Source organism: Protopterus annectens, chromosome 4.part0 (assembly GCF_019279795.1).
Source record: "Protopterus annectens isolate FY-2018-M chromosome 4.part0, PAN1.0, whole genome shotgun sequence".
Lineage (NCBI taxonomy): Eukaryota > Metazoa > Chordata > Ceratodontiformes > Protopteridae > Protopterus > Protopterus annectens.
The window spans coordinates 1466256038-1466280182 of NC_056733.1; the positions used below are offsets into that span (position 1 = coordinate 1466256038).

Here is a 24145-nt window from a genome sequence, read left to right on the forward strand (position 1 = left end):
TATATATAACAAAGCTTCCATTTTCTCAGTTTTTGTATTATCTTTTGTTTACTCTCTTCCCACATATCCTTAGCTGCCACATCAGAATTTTTAATCCATACTCCTAAATATTAAAAAATAAGAGAGGGCCCCACCCACTTTAATCTTTGCCTCCAGTCCCTGAAATATCCTGCTAATCAACCTTATCACTTTTTTCAGGAAATACAAATGCTTCCATTGCCCTGCTCATAATGTCCCAGCTAACTCTGTCAAATGCTTTCTCTGCAGCAAGACTGGCCATCAACAATTGTGTCTTCTTACATTCTGCTTCCCTCTCGATCATCAGTGTTCTGTTAATGTTATCAAATGTTTGCCTCCCATCCACAAAACCACACTGATCCATATCTATCAGTTTTGGCATTACTTTTGTCATCCTTTCAGCCATTATAGACATGAACACTTCATAATCATGGTTTAGTATTGAAATGGGCCTGCATGAAGCTGGGTTTAATGGATCTTTATCCTCTTTAGGGTATTACAGCTACCACTGGTTTCATCTAGGATGTTGGTACTTCTCCTCCTCCTCTTAAAATAATGTTGAACAAAACATTCCAGATCTTTATTAGTCTTTTCCCTCCTAGCTTCCAAACTTCCACAGGAATGCCATCTATTCTTGGGGACTTTCCTGTAGATTGGTTATACATCACAATTTTTATCTCATCTCCTATTCTGTTAGTAATTGAGCGTCATCTACCTCTAAACTTGGCATATTTATTTCTTCCATAAACATTTCCATTTTTATATTTTCTTGATTTCCATATTTCTCTGCTTTATATATAGACTTTCCTAGAATTTCCAAAATATTTTTAATACCTCTATAGGATCTTGTTACCTTTCTTGTTATAGGCTCCCTAAGCTTGGCAGCAGCCCTTTCTACTTTTGTTGCCTGAGTTGTTGTGCTAAACGTTTTTGTGCTCTACTGATATTATCAAAAACAGTTGCTTAATAGCAATCTTTCTAAACTCATGCATATTATTGAGGTAATCCCTTATTTTCTGCTTAGCATTCTGCAGTTAATCCTCTTCTTGTTCTGTGAAAATTCACCCTATTCTGTAATACATTAACATTTGTCAGTCCCTCTAAATAATTCTTGTTACTTCTTAACCATAGCTCCCTTTCTTTTATTTCCAACCTATTTTTAAACTCTACCTTAATTTTATCCCACCTTCCCTAGCTATAGTTTCAGAAGCAATTTCTATCTTCTCTAATAGCTCCTGAATAATCTCCACTACCCATTCCTTAAATTCCTCTTTTCAACAGATAGGTGGGAAAGCGCCAGTGTCTCATTTTTACTTCATTACCCTGTGTTTTTATTTTAGTCATTATTGGTGCATGAGCTGAAATAGTTATTGGGTGCATATCACGACCTTCAATTAAATGCACATGTTCCTATGAAATGTAAATTCTGGGTAAATAGCAAAAATAGAAAATATATGTTGGTCACACACGGCTGTAAAAAAACTTTTAATACTTGAAAGAGTAGACAAAAGTGAGCGCTTTCACGGATACAATCCACTTTATTGGACTAGTAAAAAATACATACAAAAACTCATTCAAAAAGACACTCCAATTAAGAGGGCACCAATCAAAAATAAATCACTAATTCAAAATCACATATTTAAAGATACATAATGTTTAAAAACAACATATGTATTATATAATATTAAAACCTATACATCCAATATTATTAAGCCTCATATTAAAATAGAAAAATATATATTTCATATATTTTCTATTTTTGCTACTTATTCATTATTTATTGTTGGTTACTATATTTGGTGTCTGGGATAATATTCTACGAATTATAAATTCTGTCTAGCCTATCCCAGTTTTTACATCTTGTGGAATAAGATGTAAATTCACATATTCCATGCCAAATATTTTCATACATTTCTTCAAAAATCTACCCTCCTTTGTTATACTTTCCCTTCTGGGCCCTCCAGACACATCTTCACTGTTGCAAATCACATTCCAGTCACCACCTATAAGTAATATTCCTGGCTGAAAACTGATTATTTCTCACAGAATTGTCTTAAGCTCCATTATAGCAGTTTTAGTCGGAATATAAATACATGCCAGTGTAATCCTCCTCCCTTGCCAGTAACACCTTAGCACTATAAATCTGCCATTATTATCTTTTAATCCTCTTCTATCACTATTGGAACTCCTCTTGCAATTAATATAAGTACTCCTCTTTTCCTTTGTCCCAGGTATTTCACTGAATAACCATCTTGAAAACCTTTCTTAATCAAATTCACATGTGCAGTTCTTTCTAAGTGTGTCTCCTGTAACATAACTATTTGTACTCTATATTTTTAACATATATCACTTCTCTTTCTTTTTTTATCTGTGAGCCATTGACATTTAAGGACATCACAGAAAACATCATTCCATTAAAAAGTTATTATTCAGACCTTTTATGTATAACACCTTTTTTGTTAAATGTCTAGTTCCAGCTTTTGTGCCATATGCATACACTGTCTGACCAGTTGAACATTTATACAGTTGTTTCTTGTCATATCCATTTCAGCCTATGTCACAAAACTTTTTGTTTTACTGAAAGCCCTCAAACAGAAAAACAACACACCCTCAATACCCCCAGGACCTATTAACTTAACACTAACACACACAATTATGGAAATCTTCAAATACTGAAGTTTTACCCTCCTAATAGGATCAAAAGTCCCAAATTGACAGCCACACTCACAGTCTTGTGTTAACCTAAAAGAATGGTAAAACATGCTAAGACGTATGGTGCAGCTAGTGCTTCTGCTAAGTGCTAATTTGGTTTAACTTTTCTTTACAGCTCTCCCAGCTGGAAAAACTCCTGAATGCTTTCAGAGAACATTACGTTGTAGCCAATTTTCTCTTCTCAGTTTTTTCCTTCAGCCAGTCACTCTCCACCAGCCTGTAGCCAGTTTCTCTTTATCAGATTGTCGCCATGAGACATGAGAATCATGCAGTCAGTTTTTCTTTATCAGATTGTTTCCATGGAAACATGAAGACCAGCTGCAGAATTCCTACAGAGCATATATGTTTTTGCTAAAAAAAAGCTTCATAATATTCAAAATTATTTTTCATTTACTTGCTTATTCTTAAACCTTGTTACTAAATCAATCTAAGATCCTTAATCCAGTCATTTCCCCATGCAAGAATGAGAAAAAGCACATTAATTTATCTTTTGTCATGCTCTTTTAACCAGGCTTGTTTTCACTGCATTGCTTACGTTTCTTAAAACTGAACAAGAAGGAGAGAAGGGATAAAGAAAAGAAAAGAAAAAAATGCAGTGCCTGTTTACAATCCCCATTATACTGAAAATAGCTAAGAAAACTTTACTTTAAAGCATGCACAGAAAACCATACACCACTAAAATAGTTCTGATAAGAAAAAAAACTTCTTTACTAACAGCTGACTTTCTCTCTCCTCTTCCCCTCCCCAAAGCATTTTTGAACATTAATGACATGAAGTAGGGCATATGCTTTAGAGTCCCCACAAGTCCAACAGATTCTGAAAAAGTCCAATATTTCTTCATTTTCTTGTTCTGTCATATTTCACACATACAATTACTGCACTGCAATCCCACATTAAGTTACTGGTTTTATTACTGTTCATTTCCATCTCCAGAATCATGTCACTACTTCATTTCCAATGTACTCTCAATTATTCTAGTCAGCTCTCATGCACCTTTCCTTCACTCCAACATTTTCCATTGAAACACTGGAAAATGTTTCACAGGTACATCCTCCCTGTGGTCTTTATTACCAGAAGAACAAGAAGCAGAATTTCTGTTTCACAGCTCACGTTTTGTTGGACAAACTTTTATAGTTCCTCCTTAGAATGTACTTCATCAAAAAATAATTTTGTCTCTCCAGGGAAGAATACTTTGAAGACAGCTGGGTACAGCAGTTTGAATCTCACACCTGTGTCTTGACATTCCCTGAATAGTAGAATAAATGTACTTCTCTTCTGTCTGGTGTACAATGAGTAATCATTCTCCACAAACACTCTGCTGCCTCCCACTTTTAGTAGTTTGTCCTTCTGCTACAGTTTTGTCAAAATCAACTCCTTCTGCTGGTAAGATTGCATCTTTATTATTAAAGGTCTAGGTTGCTTTCTCATAGCCAGGTTTGGAGCCTACACATTATGTGTCCTTTCAAATAACAGCTCCTGCTGTGGAATACCAGTCCAGTTGCTTATTTCTGCCTTCATAAAATTAATGCAGTTTGTTCCTTCTAGCTTCTGGTATACCTGAAAATCTCAGGTTTTCACTATGTGCTCTGTCCTCCAACTCTATTACTATTTGAAACATCTCTACCTGAGCAGTTTCATATTCAGCCAGCCTTTTCTTCATTTCAACCTCTGATTTTTGCAGCTTTGTCACCTCACCTGAATATTTGTTTAAAGTTTCTTCCATTCTTTTCTAGCCTTTTGTTGTTTGTGTTGATATACTCCATCAGTGTTTTGTTTATTTTAACCAGGTCAGTGTGCAGTTGTCTTATATCTTACTTTACTGTAGGTTACTGGAATTCATGCCTGGAGGTCACATTGCTTTTTTGATGAACAGCTGCAAAACTTTTTCCCATTAAGTGTTTCTCCAGTCAGTACACTTATTAGCCAGTTACTGAAATTTACCCATGCTTCCCATCCATCTAAAGCAGAGTTCCTCCCTAACCCAATTCAAGTGCAACTTGGACAATTGGATGGGAAACTGGAAATGCATCCCTGTTTGGCACCTATGGACACAGGGAACCTGTAAATGGTTCATCTCTCAGGCCCACTCTTACACTTATCAAGGGTATCAAAACTTGTCAGAGATATGGGATGCATGGCTAGGCTTAAAAAAGCCCTTGTGGTTGTTAGCCTAGTAAACACCTATGAACCTATAAACACAAGTCTACTGGCCTTCTCTGCTGAGTTTCTGTTTTCACACTGAAAAGAGCTAGAGTTAAGCTGTTACTCAATGTGCAGCCATCTTGGGAGTCCCAGTGTTGATTTATTTATTTATTTCAAGCTGTTAGGCTCTTCAAAGACCACTCCAAATCTTCAATTCCCTTCCTTTTATATACCCCATGGTGCACGAACCACCAATTACATTCAAGATTAAATTAAATTTAATGCTGCTAAATAAAAGGAAGGAAGTGTATGTTTATACAGCTGATGAAGTCCCTAGAGACGAAAATGCAGTGATAAGTTGAGTGTTTGTGTGTTTGCGGTTTTGTTTTCTCGAGTCACCGTTTGCGATTCTTACTACATTTTGACTTTTAATAAAAGGAGATTTCTGGATTTCAGGTAATCTTTGAAGAGCCTAACAGTTTGGATTATTGTTTTTTTTATTTTGGCCCTTCTCCGTTTGTTTTGTTTATGTATTTATTGATTGATTGACATTTGTTGACTGGGAAAGTACACTGGGTCAGAAACCCATTTTCAGTGGAGGCCTGGGGCGAAAAGCTCCACAATGAAAATAATAACATCAGATTACAGTAGATAGGTAGTTATACAATTTTAGAAAGACATTAAACTATAAAAAAATAAGGACAACAATTATCACATCATAGCAAACTTTTTTACAAATACTATAGCACCTTCTATTTAGCATATAAGTAAAGGTAAAGCTATTTTGTAGAAGAAAGAAATTATATTTAATTCAGTTTAAGTACATTGCATTAAAAACTGAGATATAGACTAGTACCTACTCACTATACTTTTTTCACCAGGGAATGAGTTAGAGAGAAACAGGTGGATTGGTTGATAGTGATTGGTTATAGCTTTAGCTAGAGGAAGTAATAAGAAGATTACGGGGGTCTGGTATTAAGGGAGCAAGGACATGTGGTATTGTTAAGATAGTAGCTTTTTAGTCAGGATTTAAAAGCATTAAGGGAATTTAACAAATTAATAGATGTTGGTAGAGCATTCCACAACTTAGCTATGGAATAGGAGTATAGCTTTTGTCCTGTTCTTTAGTTTGGTTTTGATATTATGAGAAGTTGTTTATTTGTGGACCGTAAATTACTAGAGGGGGTATAGGGTTGAAGGGTTGACAGAAGAGCAGGGCATTTGTCTGAATTATATACTGGCTTGGGAGCCAGAGTTAGTTGGGTGTAACTGAGGTATTGGGAGAATTCATACCAATTAAATATTTTGACAGCTTGGCAATGATGGGTATGGTGTTGCAAGCTGGAGGCAAATTTTGCAATTTTATAATACCAGCATTGTAGTTTATTAGAGAGGGAAGAGTGAAGGTTTGTGAAGACGGGAGTACCGTAAAACTGGGAGGGAAGTAGTAAAGACTTGGCCAGCTTGATTTATGGGTCTATCCGTGTACTTTTGATGCCTGTAGAGTTTACCTAGTTTAAAGTGAGTTCATTGTATAGAGTTAAGAATGTGTTGCTAATAGGAGAATTTATCTAATATTGTTATACCAAGTAGTTTTGCAGAATGAGCAATGTGAATTTCCATTTTATCTTGGGAGTAAATGTTGAAGTCTTATGGGGTTGGTTTGGCAGAGAAAATAAGTAGTTTAATTTTTTTGGCATTTAGAAGTAATTGATTCATTAAGCCAGGTTTCTATGGATTCAAATGCTTTTTGGGTTATTTTTAGGAGGTCTTGAGAGTTGTTAGAGGAGGATATGACTGTGGAGTCATCCACATATTTGACGAGTGTGGTATGAGGGGACACTCATTGTAAATTGTAGTAAACTGTTTATGAAAATATTTAAAGAGCAGGGGTCCGAGGATGGACCATTGGGGTATCCCTATTTTATTTAGCAGATAGGTAGATTGTTGTCTGCTGTGTAAGTAGTTAGCAAACCAGGACAGTGTATGTAGGGAGCAGCCTATTCCTGACAGTTGTTGAAATAGCTTGGAATGTGACACTGTATCGAATGCCTTGGGACTACTGACGTTATTAGACCTGCATCTAAAGCCTTGTTCATGGTGTCTTTGAAGGAGAGGAGGGCAATGGTGGTGCTATGGGATGGGCAAAAACCATGCTGTGTTGGGGCGAGAAGGTTGTTGCCTATGCGGTGGTTGAGTAGTTAACTATGTATATACTTTTCTAATATTTTGGATAGAGAAAAAAAGAATAGTGATAAGTCTATAGTCAGTAAGGTCATTTGTATTACCGCCTTTATGGAGTGGAGTTATAATGGAATTTTAACAGATTTGTGGGATGGTTCCTTCAGAGATGGATTTTTTTTTTTTTAAATATGATGGGGTATGCTGTTGCATCAGCAGCAGTCTTCAAGTATTCTGGGGGGAGGTTGTCAGGGAATAGGAAACAGGGTTTCGGTTTTTTTAAATGTTTTAGAATAAGAGAGGTGGAAACAGGTTTAAGGGAGAAACTTTGGGTTTCTGGTATTGCTTTACTGGTAATTTCATGGGATGCAAGATGATTGGAAGATGTTTGTATGACTGCTTGCCTGATGTTTCTATTACTGGTGGTGTATGGATTTGAGTTTGTAGGGGGTTCAAGAATGAGTTTAAGGATGGTATCAATAAAGTGGGAGTCGAAAGTGTGGGCTATATGTTGTGTGGTCATGTCAGGGGATGGAGATGGATTTTGAGTGGTTCTGGGACTGAACAGAGGATACATATTTCCAAAAATTCTTGGGGTTGTTTTTATGGGCGGAAAGTTGTTTTGAGAAATATATACACATACATATATATATATATATATATATATATATATACATACATACATATATATATATATATATATATATATATATATATATATATTTTTGTCATTGATGACTAGATTTTTGGCTTGGTTTCTGACTTGTTTAAAGTTAGATTCATTTGCCAGTGTCTTGTTGCTGTGCCAGACTTTCTGGGATCTATCCCTAGCTAAAAATAGTAGTTTTGTATGTTTAGTTAACTATGGAGCATGGCTCATTTTGATCCTTTTTGTTCGTGTTGGGGCAAGAGAGTTAAAGGTATCTAGAAAGATTTTGTTAAAATACTTAACAGCTTCATCTAGTTGTAAAGAATGTAGAGGGCTCCAGTTATGGGCTTTTAGAATGATGTTAAATGTTGATGGGTTGAACTTAGTGAAGTTTCTAGTTGTTTTGTAGATACAGGGATTTGGTATTTGGGTTTGGGTTCTATATGTGGAAGCGGGTAGATGATCACTCAGGGAATCAGGGAGGGAGCCTAAGTTAGTGAATTTGTGTGGATGTGATACAAGGATCCAGTTGAGGGTTCCTTCAGGTTGTTTATTTTGTACTCTGGTGGGGCACGTGATAAGTTGCATGCATTTTAGAGATTAATGCTTTTTGTTGGGGAGTTTAATTCTAAGTTTTGACAACTTATGTTTGCATCCCCTAGTATTATAGTTTCGGAGGATATATAGTGTGTTATCCAGAAGAGGAAATATTCAAGGGTGGGGATATTTTGCCCCAGTGGAATATATATGGAAGCGATGCAAATCTGTTTTTGTCATTTATTTGTAGTACTGCTATGATTGTTTCCAGATTATTAAAGGATGGAATGTTTTATGGGGAAAGGTGTAATAGTTAGTGCATTGTGATAAACTAATGCTTCCCCACCACCTTTCTTTAGAAGCCTGTCTTTTCATCGTATATTGTAACCTGTTGGGACTATTTCTATGTCTGATGGCTTGAGCCAGGTCTCGGTGATGGCTACGATGTCTGGGGAGTATTGCTCTAGTCAGGTATGAAACTCTTTGAGCTTGTTGCAAATGCTACATGTATTTATTGTTGCCAAAAATAGGTTTCTAGTGGAGCATGGTGTATTGGGGTTGTGATGGGTCCTATGTTAGAAGATAATGGGAGGGAAGGGCCAGGATTCGGGTGAATATCACCACTTTGAGATAGCAGTGAGTGACATATTATGAATCATTTGTTGTATTTGATAGTTGTTCTTCAGTTAGGAAAGGCCACTATCATGACTCCTTCTTCTTCACTGTTTTTTATTGTTCTAGCAATAATCAGGAGCATTTGTACTGTCCAAGCATGGCTGGCTCTTTCTGAAAGTTCTGAAAGCTCAAATTTACTCTGATTTTCAAACAATTGTTCTTGTTCAGGAACTCTGTTCTCTAATAGGCTTAACATATTCTGTGAACATTGCAATGATGTCTAGTTTTGCTTTGCCACTACAGTGTATTACTGCTTCATCATTCTCCAGATTTATGTAGTTTCTGTGGCTTACACTCCCTCCATCTCTTCTTACAAAGACAATTTTAAAGTTATGGGGGAAGATTGACATGTGATACTAAAACAGTTTTATTTACTAGTGATCCTATATGTTTATTTCTAATGACAAAATAGTTTAAACTTAAGGAAGCTAGGCTTTCTGAAACATGAGCTACTTTAACATGAATTAACTCTCAACAAGTTTTAGTGTCAACCTAAGGCTTGCAAACAGTTTCATTAAAAATGTTGGCATTTTAGTGTGATACTTCCTTAGACTTCCAAACCAGAACAACTGTTTTTCTACTGATAAATTTCTACTTTTAGAAATTTTGGACTAGTTATCTGTCTTCGTCTTCTTATTTTGGCTTTTCCCGGTTAGGGGTCACCACAGCGGATCATCTGTCCTCTCATGATTGGCAGTGGAGTTTTACGGTGTCAAGTTGCCAGCCCGGCGCCCAACCTTCCACAGAAGGCCCACACACATGCACACACTCACACCTAGGGCCAATTTAGAGTGTCCAATCCACCTACTGCATGTCTTTGGGATGTGGGAAGAAACCGGAGCACCCGAAGGAAACCCACGTGACCACAGGGAGGACATGCAGACTCTGCACAGAAGGCACCCCAGCTGAGAATTGAACTGGAGAACCTCTTGCTGTGAGGTGGCAATGCTAACCGCTGCACCACCACGGCCACCCAGAAATTTATCTGTCTACTGTTGATTATAATATATTTACTGAAGATTTTGGGGCAGTGGAATCTACTTTTTTATTAATCCAAGCTCATGTCGTTCATAACACAATGATATTCCTTAACACGGTCTTCAACACTTTTGAAAGAAACTGTCTGGGATTCATATAAAAAAGGCAAAAATGGAGTGCCAATTAAGGGCTATGAAAAGGCTGTGGAATTCAAAAACAATTCCTAATACATTGTCTTCGTAGGTGTGAGTTGCCCTGCAAAGCCAACTCCCAGGTATTACTGCTGCAGATCATGCATTTAACACTCTAAATATTAGTTTTCATTTACTTATACATTATTTTGGGACAGTGAAAGGGAGTTTGTTAAAATTTACAAAGAACGAGTTACAATATTTTAAAGACTTCACTTAGGAATATTATGTTTGAATAATACAAAGTTATCCTTAAGTGTTTTTACCGTGTTTCCAAATATTATACTATACCAAATAAATGTGAGAATTGATTCCAGTCTCCGTTACTTGGTTGCAGTAAAATTGATAAAGTAGCAGAAGATAGAAAAAAGTTACATTTATATATTTCTGACCTTCATGATAAAAATCTAAGCTGTATGATGCTTTTGCTAAGTAGATACCATAATCCAGTGGTTTGGCTACAAAAGTTTTAAGTTCGCTTATTTTTGTTTCCAGCTACCAGGCATACGTAAAGGGATAGTTTAGATCTAGATGCCAAATTTATGAAAACTGTCAACATTTCTCCTAGATTAATCACTGTATGTGCAGAGCTACTTAACATGCTGCCCATTTCTCCATGACAGAAGCAAAGCATGGCTAACATGGTAACCTCTTCCAGTAAACATTCTGAACAAGATAAGCAATAGTACAGTTTGTAGTAAAGTTACCATAACAGTAGATGTTTGAATAAATCACTGTTGCAGTATCCTAAACTGTATAGAATGATGCTGCACTTGTGTATTGCATGTTTAGATAAAGACACAACTTAGTTTTGTTTATTATGAAATATTGCTTAAATAAAAGAAAATAGATGAGATTTGTACGCAAATCTTGCAGTATGAACAAAATACACCTTCAAAAGAGTGTAATTAGACAGAATGCAATTGTGCTTGTAACCTTGGACATAACAAGTACTGTGTGAATGAAAATTTACTGTACATGAGATAATGGAAAACCTGTTCAGAGATTGAAAACATTTTGAAATGTAACAGTCTGAGCTGTTACTAGATGATGATATATAGCATGATGTTGCTGTCGCCTTAAGTTTATGCATTATGATTGGAAATATATTTCAATGTATCACCTAAGCTGAAAATCTTTTGAGTTTTAAGTTAGTATTTGTAGTCTGCCATGTTGGATTCTCTTTTTGTGTAATGTCAGTATAGTCAATTTTATTTTAGACTTAAAAAATTATTGCCAGGAAGTGCTTTCTATCTCAGTCAATTTCCTATGAGACTTGTAGCAATGGCAAATTTATATTTGGCGAGTGTGTCTACCACAACTTTGAACTATTTGAACATCTACTATTTTGGCAGGTTTATTTATACAACTATACTATGTTCATCATTAGAGCACCTTCCATGCACCTATATGTCTGTTGAAGCTTGGGAGCAAGCTGTATAAAAGTAGACATACAGGCACCAATACTGAGATTTTTTTGCCAGCAGAAAAGGAGAGGATAGAATCCTGTAACCAAAGGTATGTGTTAGGAGAATAGGAGAAGATAGGGAACTCCACCATGGCACAAAAAACAAAAAGAGGTAAAGGAAACACGGTGTTTGTACTGCATAATGGTCTATTTGATCACCTATTTTTGTGGCACATTTATTTACTCAATGGTACTAAGTTCATCATTAGATTACTGTTGGAGCAGCCTGAACTATATGGGATGAATACCAGAGCTTAGAAAGAAAAGGAGAAGGAAAAAGGGTCACAGTCCAGAAGACCATAAAGAATAGTCCTAGTGAAGCCTACTAAGGGCCAACAGAAAGAATCAAGTTTTTAGTGCTTTGTAAAGATGTTTACACATGACCAAGCTGCTGCCTATTGTACATTTCTAGAGTCCACAGCTTTCCAAAAAGCCACAGAAGCAGCCACAGCCTTAATAAAGTACACCCTAAGTTTGTCCGGAAGCAACTTGTTATGGTGACAAAAACAAAAAGCATGAGACAACCATTCCAAAACTGTCTGTTCTGACACCGTTTGTCCCCTTTTCTCATATTTAGAGGAAATAAACAGTTGATTAGAATAATGAAATTCAAGATGTTTGAACAAAAGCGCTAAACTGCTATGTTTTACTTAATTTGGAATTACACCTATGGACTACTTATTTCTGCTACTGGTGTTCCAAAGACTGTGTTTTGTGTTTTAGTGGTACTTGGTTCTGCTTATGTGCCGCTTTTTGTTTTTATCCAGAATATGTAGAAGTCTTTCCACCATGTTTTCTGGTTCTGGATGGAAAACAGGGAGATGAATATCCTGGCTCAAACTAAATTATGAAACCACTTTAGGCATAAATGAAGGGTTGGTTCTCAAAGTTACCATGTCTTTGTGGAAGATGAGATCAGGTTGAATCATCATAAGAGCTTGTAACTTAAATACCCTTCTTGTAGAAGTTAGAGCAGAGAATAACATTGTTTTCCAAGACAAGAACTTCAAATCAGCCTAATCAGCCAGTTCAAAAGGAAAAAATATAACCTTCTCTGGTGCAAAATTAAGATCTCAGGAAGGAGCCACTTTGTCTTATAGTTGTGCAGATACATTAAACCCCATTTCAAATACTGTTTGACTTGATGCAGTGCAGAAAGCAGGAGATCCATGAATAGATTCAGCAGAAATGTCTGACAGACATACCACTCAAGTGTCTAGATTTTCATAGAATGTCCACATTTTTGCCTCATAAATTTGGCCTGTTCCTCATAAAATATTTGGTTTTCTGCAAATCATTGCAAATTGAAGTAAAAAAATAATGACAGTCATTTGAGTTTCAGATTCATACCCTTCAGAAAATTCATGCTAATAAAAATATGCTACTCTATCAACTTTCTACATTTATAAGAGTAATATTTAAAATGTGTCCCTATTTTTGAGCCTTTGTTCCCCTGTTACTTATGGTTTTGGCTAGATTTACTGTGCTAAGAGGTTGAGAGGTATGTCAAGAGATAAATCTTGATAGAAGAGTTAGAAGAGTAAGAAAGGCCAGAGGATAATAACTCACACAAAAACTAGAGAACTAGAGGCATCTGGACCTTAAAAGAATCCCGATTCCTACTTTGGCACCAACTAGAAAATGTTTTCCTCTTAACCAAATATGATTTTCTGGTAGCAGGTTTCTTAACCTTATTTAATACCTGCTGCACAACCTCAGAAAGCAGGTGCCTAAAAGGTATTAAAGTTGTATCATCCAGGCAGGAGTTGAAGAAATTGAAGGTTGGGGGGTGTTAAACAACCCCTGACCTGTGTGAGAAGTCCATCCTGTAAGGAAGCTTGTGGTAACTGCATTTGGTCATTTTTAGAAGGGAACTATTGTTGCCAAGGCCAAAAGAGAGTTACCAGTATCATCTTTAGAGAGTCATTCAGAATCATTAGAAAAAGCCTGGTTATAATAGGAAAGTAGAAGTGTAGCTGGCTTAGCTAGTCCCCTGTGCCAATACCATGAACCAGCACCCCAAAAAGCACTTTACTTTACATATATTTAGCCAATCTAGTGATTGGCTTATTACAGATTCATGCCCACCTCCCAAATGATTCAGCGTGGCCAAATGCACAACACACCCCCTCCCTCCTGCCCAGCCTTTCGGGTCCAGTTTTTGTGCCCTGATCCTCCTCCCTTTTATCAAAACAGATAAATAAGAATTTCTTCTTATAAATTGTAGCAAAATATTTGCAACAAATGTCTCAGACAGTTGCTACACTTTATCTATACAAGGACACTATTAAATGTTTAAGTTAAAAATGGAAGGAGCATCTTGGAATTTTGCTGTATTTAGATCTTTTATATTTGTTGAAGTCCCACTGCTCAGGATATCAAGAGAGAATAATGCTCTATCATTTTAATCACAGTTGTATCAAGTGATATGGTACTTAATGACACACAAAGAAAGAATATTTTTTCTTCTGTGAAAACAATATAGGGAATACTTTTAGGGTGCTGTATAGTATAGAAAGTGTACAAAAGGGATGGTCCACACTACCTGGCTTGTACGGAGTTGGCTTAGCAGCACCAGATACTGTTGAGGATCTTTCCGAATATCTGCACAAGTCAGTTCTGCTGTCACACGGACCAATTCCTCATCTATGTAGTAAAATTGAGCCAGAGGCCTTGGGTCTGACTTCTAAAAGGAATAAAAACACTTATTTTAAGTATTATCAGTATAACACATCATATGGTACTTATCAGAATATATTAACAAACAGTCACTCATTCCATTTTGAGAAGTACATTGAGTAGGAAATATTTAAAATGTTCACTCACTGCTGCTAAACAATATTAAGAAAAAGATTTCATTGCATAATTACCATATAACTTGGCAGGCAATATAAATTTAAAAGTTAGGATAATAAACTGTGTCAGCAGCCTCCTGTAGTCTGCAGTTCCATAACTACATGGCAATTCTGAAAATATTGCTTAATGACTCACTGTTGGCAAATTAGTCCTGAAAGCAGACGGTTGCCTATTGTAGTTCCAAGACTTGCAGGTGCGAGCCCTGGAATTATGAAAAAAAAGTCCAAAGATACAGGAGAACAGTGCAAATGCTAAACATCTCTGTTCTCCTTTAAGTTTGTTTTCACTCCCCCCTCCAAAGATATATATATATATGTATATACCAACTTCAAGACTGCCATACATTGGAGAAAAGGGAATATTCCGAGGAATGGTAATCTCGGAGTTAACATATTGTAGTTCCTTTCTCAGTCATTCAGTTTCACTGTTCTAGGATTCACCCTTTTGAGTTGGAATTTCAAACTGTTACAAACAGACATTTATCTTGGGGTGGGCTTACACCTTGTCACCATAGTATAAACATACACACACAAACATATATATATGGTTTACTATCAAAATGGCAACGTTTAAAACAATGGCTTTTACACTGAAAGACAATGCTGAAATCATGCATATAAAGTAGGTGAACATGTCAAATCTGATGAACGAATTCAGCAGATTCACCATTTTCACTGAATATCAAATGTTATATACTTATATGTGCTAAAGTAAATGTAATTGATAAGATGGAATACACATTTTTGCAGGGGGGCTTGCCCCCCCTGCATCCCCCATACCCTCTGCAAACTATATATTCCAACTACAAGATTGCACTACAATGAGGATAAGGATAAATTTCCCAATCTGTACTGTACTGCGATCTCTATTTGTATCATCAATCACATATAAGCGAATGCACAGTGGCATTCGCTGCAAAGGACACTGGCTCAATTGAAGAAAGAAAGAAAGACGGGAATCAGCCAACTGCCATTCAGCATTCCCATGTTCGCCGAACTTTCATTCTTCATTTTAATAGTAAACCTATATATATATATATATATATATATATGTGTGTGTGTGTGTGTGTGTGTGTGTGTGTGTGTATATATATATATATATATATATATATATATATATATATATATATATATATATATACATACACACACACATACATACATATATACCAGTGGTCTGTGGATGACTGCATGCTGGGTGCTGTCTTAAACTCCCCTAGTGATGTGAACATCCTCCATGAGGGCCTTACCCAAACAAATGACTGGTGCCAGAAGCATGGCCTCAAACTGAATGCCAAGAAATGCATCATTATCCCCTTTGGGGTAAATGCAGTCCCCACTAATTATCACATTAATAACAATGTACCAAGCATGCAATCAGTCGTGAGGGACCTGGGCACCCAGGTTGATAGCAACCTGACTTTTGACCACCATGTTGCCTCCATTGCACGGAAGGTTTTCTACATGGCCCACCTCATATGTAAGGGTATTTCATCCAGGAAAAAGGAGTTCATAACATCCTTATACTCCTCCCTTATCATACCCATCATTGAGTACAATGCCCCCTTCAGTATGTACCTTGCCACGCACACAAGCACATGTAGCAGCTGGAGAGACCACAGAGGTTCCTGACCAGGAAAATCCAGGGTCTCAAATACCTGTCCTATACTGATAGGCTAAAAGCCTTGTCCCTCTACTCAGTCTCATACAGACTGCTCAGAGGTGACCTATGTCTGTCATACAAGACCATCTCAAACCCAGCCTTGATGGAGTTGCTGCATATCTGTAAGTCAAACTCCACTCATGCAACCCACACACAAAGCCTCAACCTGGTCTGTGACATTAATAGAACTTGTCAGTGGGATAGATTTCTCTCCCGAAGACTCCCCTATCTATGGAATAGACTCCTTCTCCATGTCAAGCATAGTACCTTTCTAGCCCTCTTTAAGAGGAACCAGGACAATTGGATGGGAAACATAAAATACACCCCTGGAATCCCACCTGTGTCCCTGTTGGACAGGGGGAACAGGTGCTGACTTTGTGGGAACAAGGGCAAAACTCTTGGCTAGGCTTATAAGGGCCTCCGAGATAATAAAACCATTAACATAATAGGATGCTAATTCCCAACTGGCAACAATATCCCTCCAATAGAAAACCTCCTCAGCTGGGTAAATCATCACCTCCCACAAGAAACCACAATATTAGGTGATTTTAATATAGACTGGCTATCCTATTCCAACCACCATCCAGCCCACCATCTAAATCTTCATGTTTTTTTCCAACTTATCCAGACACCCAACAGAATAAATAAGAATTCCAGCAAGCATTCTACTCTTGACTGGATACTAGTCATCAAGACCCCCAATCATACACAGCTGGCTGCCTACTGGATAGCCTCAGTGATCAAACCCCAACTTTCCTACTCAAAAAACATATATCAGGCTAAACCCATAACCTATCAGCAAATACGTAATAAAGTAAACTTTAACCCTGACAACTTCATCTCAGCCCTAAAAAACTGCAACTGGACTCACTAAAATACTGCAACCTTGATGACACTGTCCAGTTTTTCAATACCACCTTCCTTAAAGTCCTAAACACCTGTGTGCCCACAAGGTTTGCTAGAGTTAAAGTCCAGTCCTCCCACTGGCTACAAAAAGCCACTAGATCAGAAATGAAAAACCGAGATAGAGCCTGGAATCACTGGCGCAAGACAAAAAAACCCTTCTAAATGACAGAAATTCTGTGAATTACATAACAAAGTCAAAAAATTAATAAAACAGGACAAAATCCTATATTACCAGTCTACCCTGAAATCCACCCAAAACAACCCTAAGCAATTCTGGTCAACCATCAACTCCATCCTCCACCCAGGAAAAGTAGGAACCCCTCCATCAAACAAAACAAACTCCTCTGAAAACATTGCCGCCTCTTTCAACACTCACGTCACACAAACCATTCTATCACTAGCAAAACAACACAACCCCTCTCCTCTACCCCCTCCGACTTCAACTAGTAACCTGCCCACTGCATTCACTTTCTCTCCTATCCCTACCACCAACATAAAAAAACTCTTAGCAAAACTAAAACCCACAACTCTAGCAGCTGACAACCTCCCACCTGAGAACCTTAAAATTGCAGCTGAAGCCCTAACTTACCCAGTTGCAATCCTGATTAACCAATCTTTATCTGAAAGCTATGTCCCTTCACAATGGAAAATATCCCACATTATCCCCCTCCACAAAGGTGGGCCCTCCACAGAATTCACCAAATACCGGCCCATAGCAATTCTGTCTCCTCTATCAAAAATACTTGAGAGATGCATTCACTCTCAAGTTTTAAACCCCCTCCTTGCTAACAACCTCCTATCTAACACACAACATGGTTTCTGACCATACCACAACACAACCACTGCCTTACTTGCTTTCACTAATACAATCCTTCAACATAAAAGCAATGGTTATTTCACCTCTGCAATTTTCCTAGACCTATCTTAAAGCATTCATCATGGTCTCTCATGAACAACTCATCACTGTCCTCAATACTCTATCCTTCTCTCAATCTGTCACAAACTGGTTCCAGAGCTACCTGACTGAGCGCCATCAATCCATTGTTTGACATAATGATATATCTCCCCAACTCCCTGTCTCGATAGGCGTTCCCCAAGGAGCCATCCTTGGACCCTTACTCTTCTCCATATTCACTAATAAACTCTAATCTCATCCTTATCTCTCTTCAAACAACAAATTAAACTGTACTTCCAAAACCACTGGCTTTGTTCCTGTAGTACACCAGGCTAACTTCCCTCTCCCCACCCTCTCTATACCTTTAACCCTTCTTTTCTGCTTAAAACTAGCTTCTACCCTGACTTCTTTTCCCTTACGGTCCTTCTATGCTCTGACCTACATCTACCATCTCTCCCACCCCCTCTTGCTTGTCTTCCTTCCTTTCCTCTCTTCTCTTCTTGCCTCCTGCCTCATCCCTATTATATTACTCTTTCATATTCCTTCTACTTCTCTTCCCTTCTGAGCCTTAACTCTTATCTATATTGACTGATGCCTTTGCATAACCTTTATATTAGGAAGATTGCTTTTAAACCAACAGAATATTGTATTTGAGTTTATACTGTTTGAATTCTAAATGTATCTTGATATTATTAACAATTTGATTTATATTTATATGTTACTGAATGTCTTTATTAACAACTTGTCTGTCTGCCTTATTTTGTTATGTGTGGAGCTTTTCTCCCCGGGCCTCTACTGAAAATGGACATATATCCAGCTAGACTAGCCCGGTAAACAAATGTAAAATAAATAAAATAAATAAATAAAATAGTCTCTGCTATCAAACAAGCCGGTCTCATACAGTACACAGATGATTCCACCATCATCTGCTCAGCCCACTCCCTACCTGAACTTCAAAAGACCACACAGGAAGCCTTTTCCTCAGTTGAAACTTGGCTTTCAGATGCACAATTAATGCTTAACCCAAACAAAACAAAACTCCTCATCTTCCGACCCACAAAACGCAATCTAAACACCCAGCAATTTAATATTAAAGCCGGTGACAGCACCATTATCCCCACAACAGACCACACCAAACTACTTGGAGTTGAAATTGACAATAACCCCAAGTTTGACATCCACATCTCGTTAATATAAAAAAGTACACAAAAAACTAGGAGCTTTGTACAGAAATAATCAATTCCTCACCAAAACAGCCAAGATTTCAGTTGCAAATAACCACCTTATCTCCACCCTACTCTACGCCTCTCCAATATTTACCATCCTAAGGCAAAGTGAGTTAGGTAAACTCGAAGCTTGCTACAACAAAATAGCAAGGTTTGCCAATGGTGCAAACTACCGTAGCCACCACTGTACCTCACTTACTGAACTAGGCTGGCTAGAATTCCCTCACCTCCTTCAATGGTACCAACTCTCACTTGCCCACAAACTACTAAATCATCCTATAAAAGTCCCCTCCCTCCAAAATCTACTCCAACCCTATCATACCACGAAACCACTATGCTCCAGCAACAAAAATCAATTACAGGTAACTAGAACCAGGAACTCTGCTGCAGAAGCTCTCTTCTCCTACTCCATAGCAAAATTATGGAATACCCTTCCTCACACTATAACTTCTGTGTCATCATGCACTAACTTCAAAGCTGGTCTGAAATCTCATCTAAAAGAGCACTGGGCATGCCCCTGTAACAAACCTCTATAACAACTCTACCCCAACCTCTCTAATCCCTTTCTTCCACCCCTCTAACTATCTCAGATTGCAGCCAAATACATTGCTTGTAAACTTATATCTCAGCTGTAATCTTAGCCACTGTTATTCAAGGGTAATAGCTGCTAGCTCAGCTATTAAAATTCAAAGGAGATCCAGTGTCTGTCCACCTGAGATGACATGCCCGACAAGCCACGCTGCTTCGATAGAGATGGTTTGCACCTGTTACCCTTAGGCTTTTGAATACTGGCCAAGGCTCTTGCCACCCCCATAGTGCCTTTTTTAGGCAAGGCTCAAAAGACAAACCCACCACCATAAATAGCATAAGTAACAAAAACCTGAGGGTAATGCTGCCAAATGCCAGAAGTCTAAACCTCAAAATGCACGCACTCGAGGCATTCCTCAGTATGGAGAAAATCAATACATGTGCAGTAAGAGAAACCTGGTTTAAGGCTCCAGAGAGCACCCCAGCACTACCAGGCTACAACACATACCATACATTTCAGCCACAGAACCTGGACAGAAATACAAAAGGTGGAGGTGTATCCATATTCATCAAGGATACCCACACCTCCAGGTTAGTGGCACAGCACGTTGCTTCAGAGATCATCCACGTGCAACCAACAACGGGCAAAACTGCAGTTCAAATTGTAGCTTGCTATAGATCACCCACCATGTCCCAGGACCCCCATTCCGCATTGCTGGAAACACTGGGAAACATAAAGGTCCTACCAAACACCCTAATATTGGGTGATTTCAATTACCCAAATATTAACTGAGAGAACTACTCAAGTACTGACTCCCTTGCCCAACATTTCCTAGAATGTATAAACTCAAATGCCCTGGATTAACTGGTCAACACTCCCACCAGAGGTGATAACATATTGGACCTGGTCATCACCAATATGGGTGACCGGTGTTCCACACCGGAGGTCAAACCCTTGCTGGTTAGATCTGACCATAAACAAATCACTCTGGATATCCACATTCTGCCCCCACCCCCGGACACAAGCAAACTTCACGTTACTTAAGACCCAGGTGGAAAGTTTCAAAGCTCCCATCCTAAAGGATAACGCTATCCAAGCTGCAAAATCCTTTACTAATGCATTCTACGGGCACCTACAAGAATGCATGGATCATGCTATCCCAAGCAAAACCAAGACTCACTCCTCTAAGAAAAGGAAACCAGTCTGGTGGACCCCTGCCATAAACAAGCTATACAATAGAAGGAGAAAACTAGTATAGAAAAGAGTAAAATCCCAAGAAAGGAAGACATCCCTGATCAGTATCAGCAAGAAACTATGATCCCTCATAAAATCATCCACGGCGAGCTTTGAAAGAAAATTTGCCAAGGACTCCAAAGATAACCACAAGGCATTCTTTAGCTATGTCAAGACTCTAAGTGGCAATGCTCAGATCTGCTCGGAGTTAGTGTAGAATGGCACAAAATACACTGAACCGAGCAATATCACCAACATCCTGGCAGTCAGGTTCAGTGCAAACTTCACTCCCCCTCTCACCCCCAAAAAGGCCCATAACCATACCAGAAGAATGTAGAGCCTTTGAAATCACAGACACTCAGGTTAAAACAGCCCTCTCCAAAGCCAAAAAACACAGCATCAATAGGACTGTACGGTGTCCAAGGCTGCATCCTACATGAGCTCAAAGACAAAACTAACCCCTCACCTAAACACACTGTTCAAACTCAGCCTCTCCACAGGCTACGTACCCATAGAGTGGCCCACAGCAACAGTTATTCCACTCCACAAAGATGGAGCCACAACAGACCCCAGGAACTATCGCCCTATAAGCCTGACTAGCTTGGTCTGCAAGGCTATGGAGCGCATCATCATGGAACTCATTAACAGAGACATTGGGAACCTCCAAACACTGGACCCTACCCAGTTCGACTTTTTTAAGGGCAGATCATGCCTCCTAAACCTGGTGGACTTCTTTGAGACAGTTACCAAGACTACAGATGAGGGAAAGGTGGTACATACAGCCTACCTAGAGCTCGCAAAAGGCCTTCGGCACCATTCCCCATTCTGGTATTATAGACAAGCTCACCAGCCTGAACATAAACCCCTATGTCACAAGATGGGATGCCAACTGGCTCATGGACAGAACCCACATGGTGAGAGTTGCGGGAGCTAGGTCTGACTCTGAACCAGTTACAAGTGGCATTCCCCAGGGCTCAGTCCTAGGACCCCTCCTTTTCGGCATATACTTCTCAGAGGTACAGGCAAGCACAGGAGGACTATAGCTGACCAAGTTTGCAGACGAGTGCAAACTAGGGACTATAACTGACTCTCAGGCTGACACAGACATCCTCCAAAAGGGTCTCACTGAGACAGCTACCTGGTGTCAAAATCATGGCCTCAAGCTAAATGCCAAAAAGTGCATAATCATCCCCTATGGAAAAAAAAAAGTACCCACAAACTACCACATAGGTGGTAGTCCCCTAAATACAGAAGACGTAATAAGGGATCTAGGGACCCAAGTAGACAGTAATCTCTCCTTTGATAATCACATTGCCAAAGTGGTTAGAAAATCCTTCTATGTGGCCCACCTAATCACAAAAGGGTTTGCATCCAGATCAAAAGAGGTCATTGTGCCCCTCTTCTCATCACTCATCATACCCATTATAGAGTACAACACCCCATTTGGGATGTACCTTACAAGACACCTGCAACAGCTGGAAAGATCACAGAAGTACCTCACCAAGAGGATCACTGGCCTCAAACAGATGCCCTATGCAGCTCGACTGAAGAAACCCCAGCTGTACTTGGTTCCAGACCGCCTACTCAGAGGTGATCTCTGCCTGACATACAAGGCCATGTCCAACCCAGAATTGATGGACATGCTCCACCTAAAGAAACCCATATCCCCTCGAGCCACATGCTCTAGGGATCTAAACCTCATCACAACAATAAATAGGACATGTTGGAGGGATAGATTCCTGTTCCAGAGACTTCCCATGCTTTAGAACAGGATTCCAATCTACATTAGGCAGAGCTCCTCGCTAACACTCTTCAGAAGAAACCTTGACGAGTGGATAAGAAACAGAAAGTTTACCCCAGGGATCACTTCAGTGACTCTGCTGGACAGAGGCACAGGGAACTAATCTAAGGGGGCGGCGAAAGCCAACACATTCTGGCTAGGCTTATTAGTGCCTTCAGGCAGACAGCCTAGTACCTACCTATGAACTTATGAACTTGCTAGTCTTTACAGCACCAATGATAGAAGTGTTATACCATTTAACTAGATACTTCATTTAATTTTTGAACTATAATTGTTTACTACTATTGTTAAACAAAACCTACCTATACTTCTTGCAACTTGTAATTAATTGTTGTTTTTATTGTGGAGCTTTACTCCCCAGGCCTCCGCTGAAAAAGCACCTGTGTCCAGTCAGATTTTCCCGGTCAACAAATGTAAATAAATAAATAAATAAATCCTATGAACCTATGAACCTATATCTCTAGGTCTCTATCAGATGCTCAAGTTTTCAGAAACTCAAAATTGATATGGTCTAGACCATATGATCAAGTTTCCGAAAACTCTCAGGTTTTGAATGGAGATCACAGTACAGTGAGGATCGGGGAATTTACCCTTTTCCCCATGGTAGTGCAATCTCAGAGTTGGCATATATAATATGCCGGGGGTGTGGGGGATGTAAGAGGGCTAAACCCCTGCAAAAATACAGAAAAAAGGTAGAGTTTTGTTGTTTTTATAAGTTCGAGTTTTCAGAAACTCGATCATATCACCTCGACAATATGAATTTTGAGTTTCTGAAAACTCAAGCTTCTGTTTTAGACCCACATATGTGTATATATATATATATATATATATATATATATATATACATACATATACATACATATACATATATATATATATATATATATATATATATATATATATACTTATACTAACTAATAAGTAAAACAGATTGGTGTACATGAGAGCATCAATAATCCAATGGAACGACTGAAGTAAGCAAAACCAGTAACACTATAAAAACTTCAGTTGAATTCCAAGCCCAGATAAGGTCTCCTCAGTAACGAAGCTTGATTAAAACACCAATAGTTTATTTTAATTTTAACACAAAAACCAAACTGATTTCACACAAATATGTTAAAAACGGACTAAGCGCTTTCATTTCCTACCACGGAAACATCATCAGAGTAATTTTCAAAGTTCCCGTCCTTACTTTAAATAGACCCAACACCTAAGTATTAACTAATTAATTAATCAATTAATTTCTAGTTAAAGCAATACAGCTACGTAAAACCATAGCTCTTAGTTTCTATAAATTAACATACTATCTTATCACTTTATATGCATTAAAACCATAAACATATGATCACAAGAATCACTGTTTCACATATTTTTTAAAAAACATATTTTAAACACATATTACACTTATAAACAATAATAGGTACAGTGTGAATAAGGAAAAATACCATTTTCTCACTGTAGTGCAATCTCGGAGTTAGGATATATA

At 38.3% G+C, this 24145-nt stretch overlaps 1 protein-coding gene across 2 annotated transcripts in view; it reads right to left on the reverse strand.

Annotated features, from left to right (window-relative positions):
- The window catches only part of LOC122799914 (lateral signaling target protein 2 homolog), a 746347-nt gene that overhangs the window by 655729 nt on the left and 66473 nt on the right, over nucleotides 1-24145 (reverse strand). For both annotated transcript variants that reach the window (XM_044069312.1, XM_044069311.1), the window contains exon 2: nucleotides 14097-14237. In XM_044069312.1, coding sequence (XP_043925247.1) covers nucleotides 14097-14237 — 141 coding nt within the window. The remainder of the gene's footprint in view (nucleotides 1-14096; nucleotides 14238-24145) is intronic.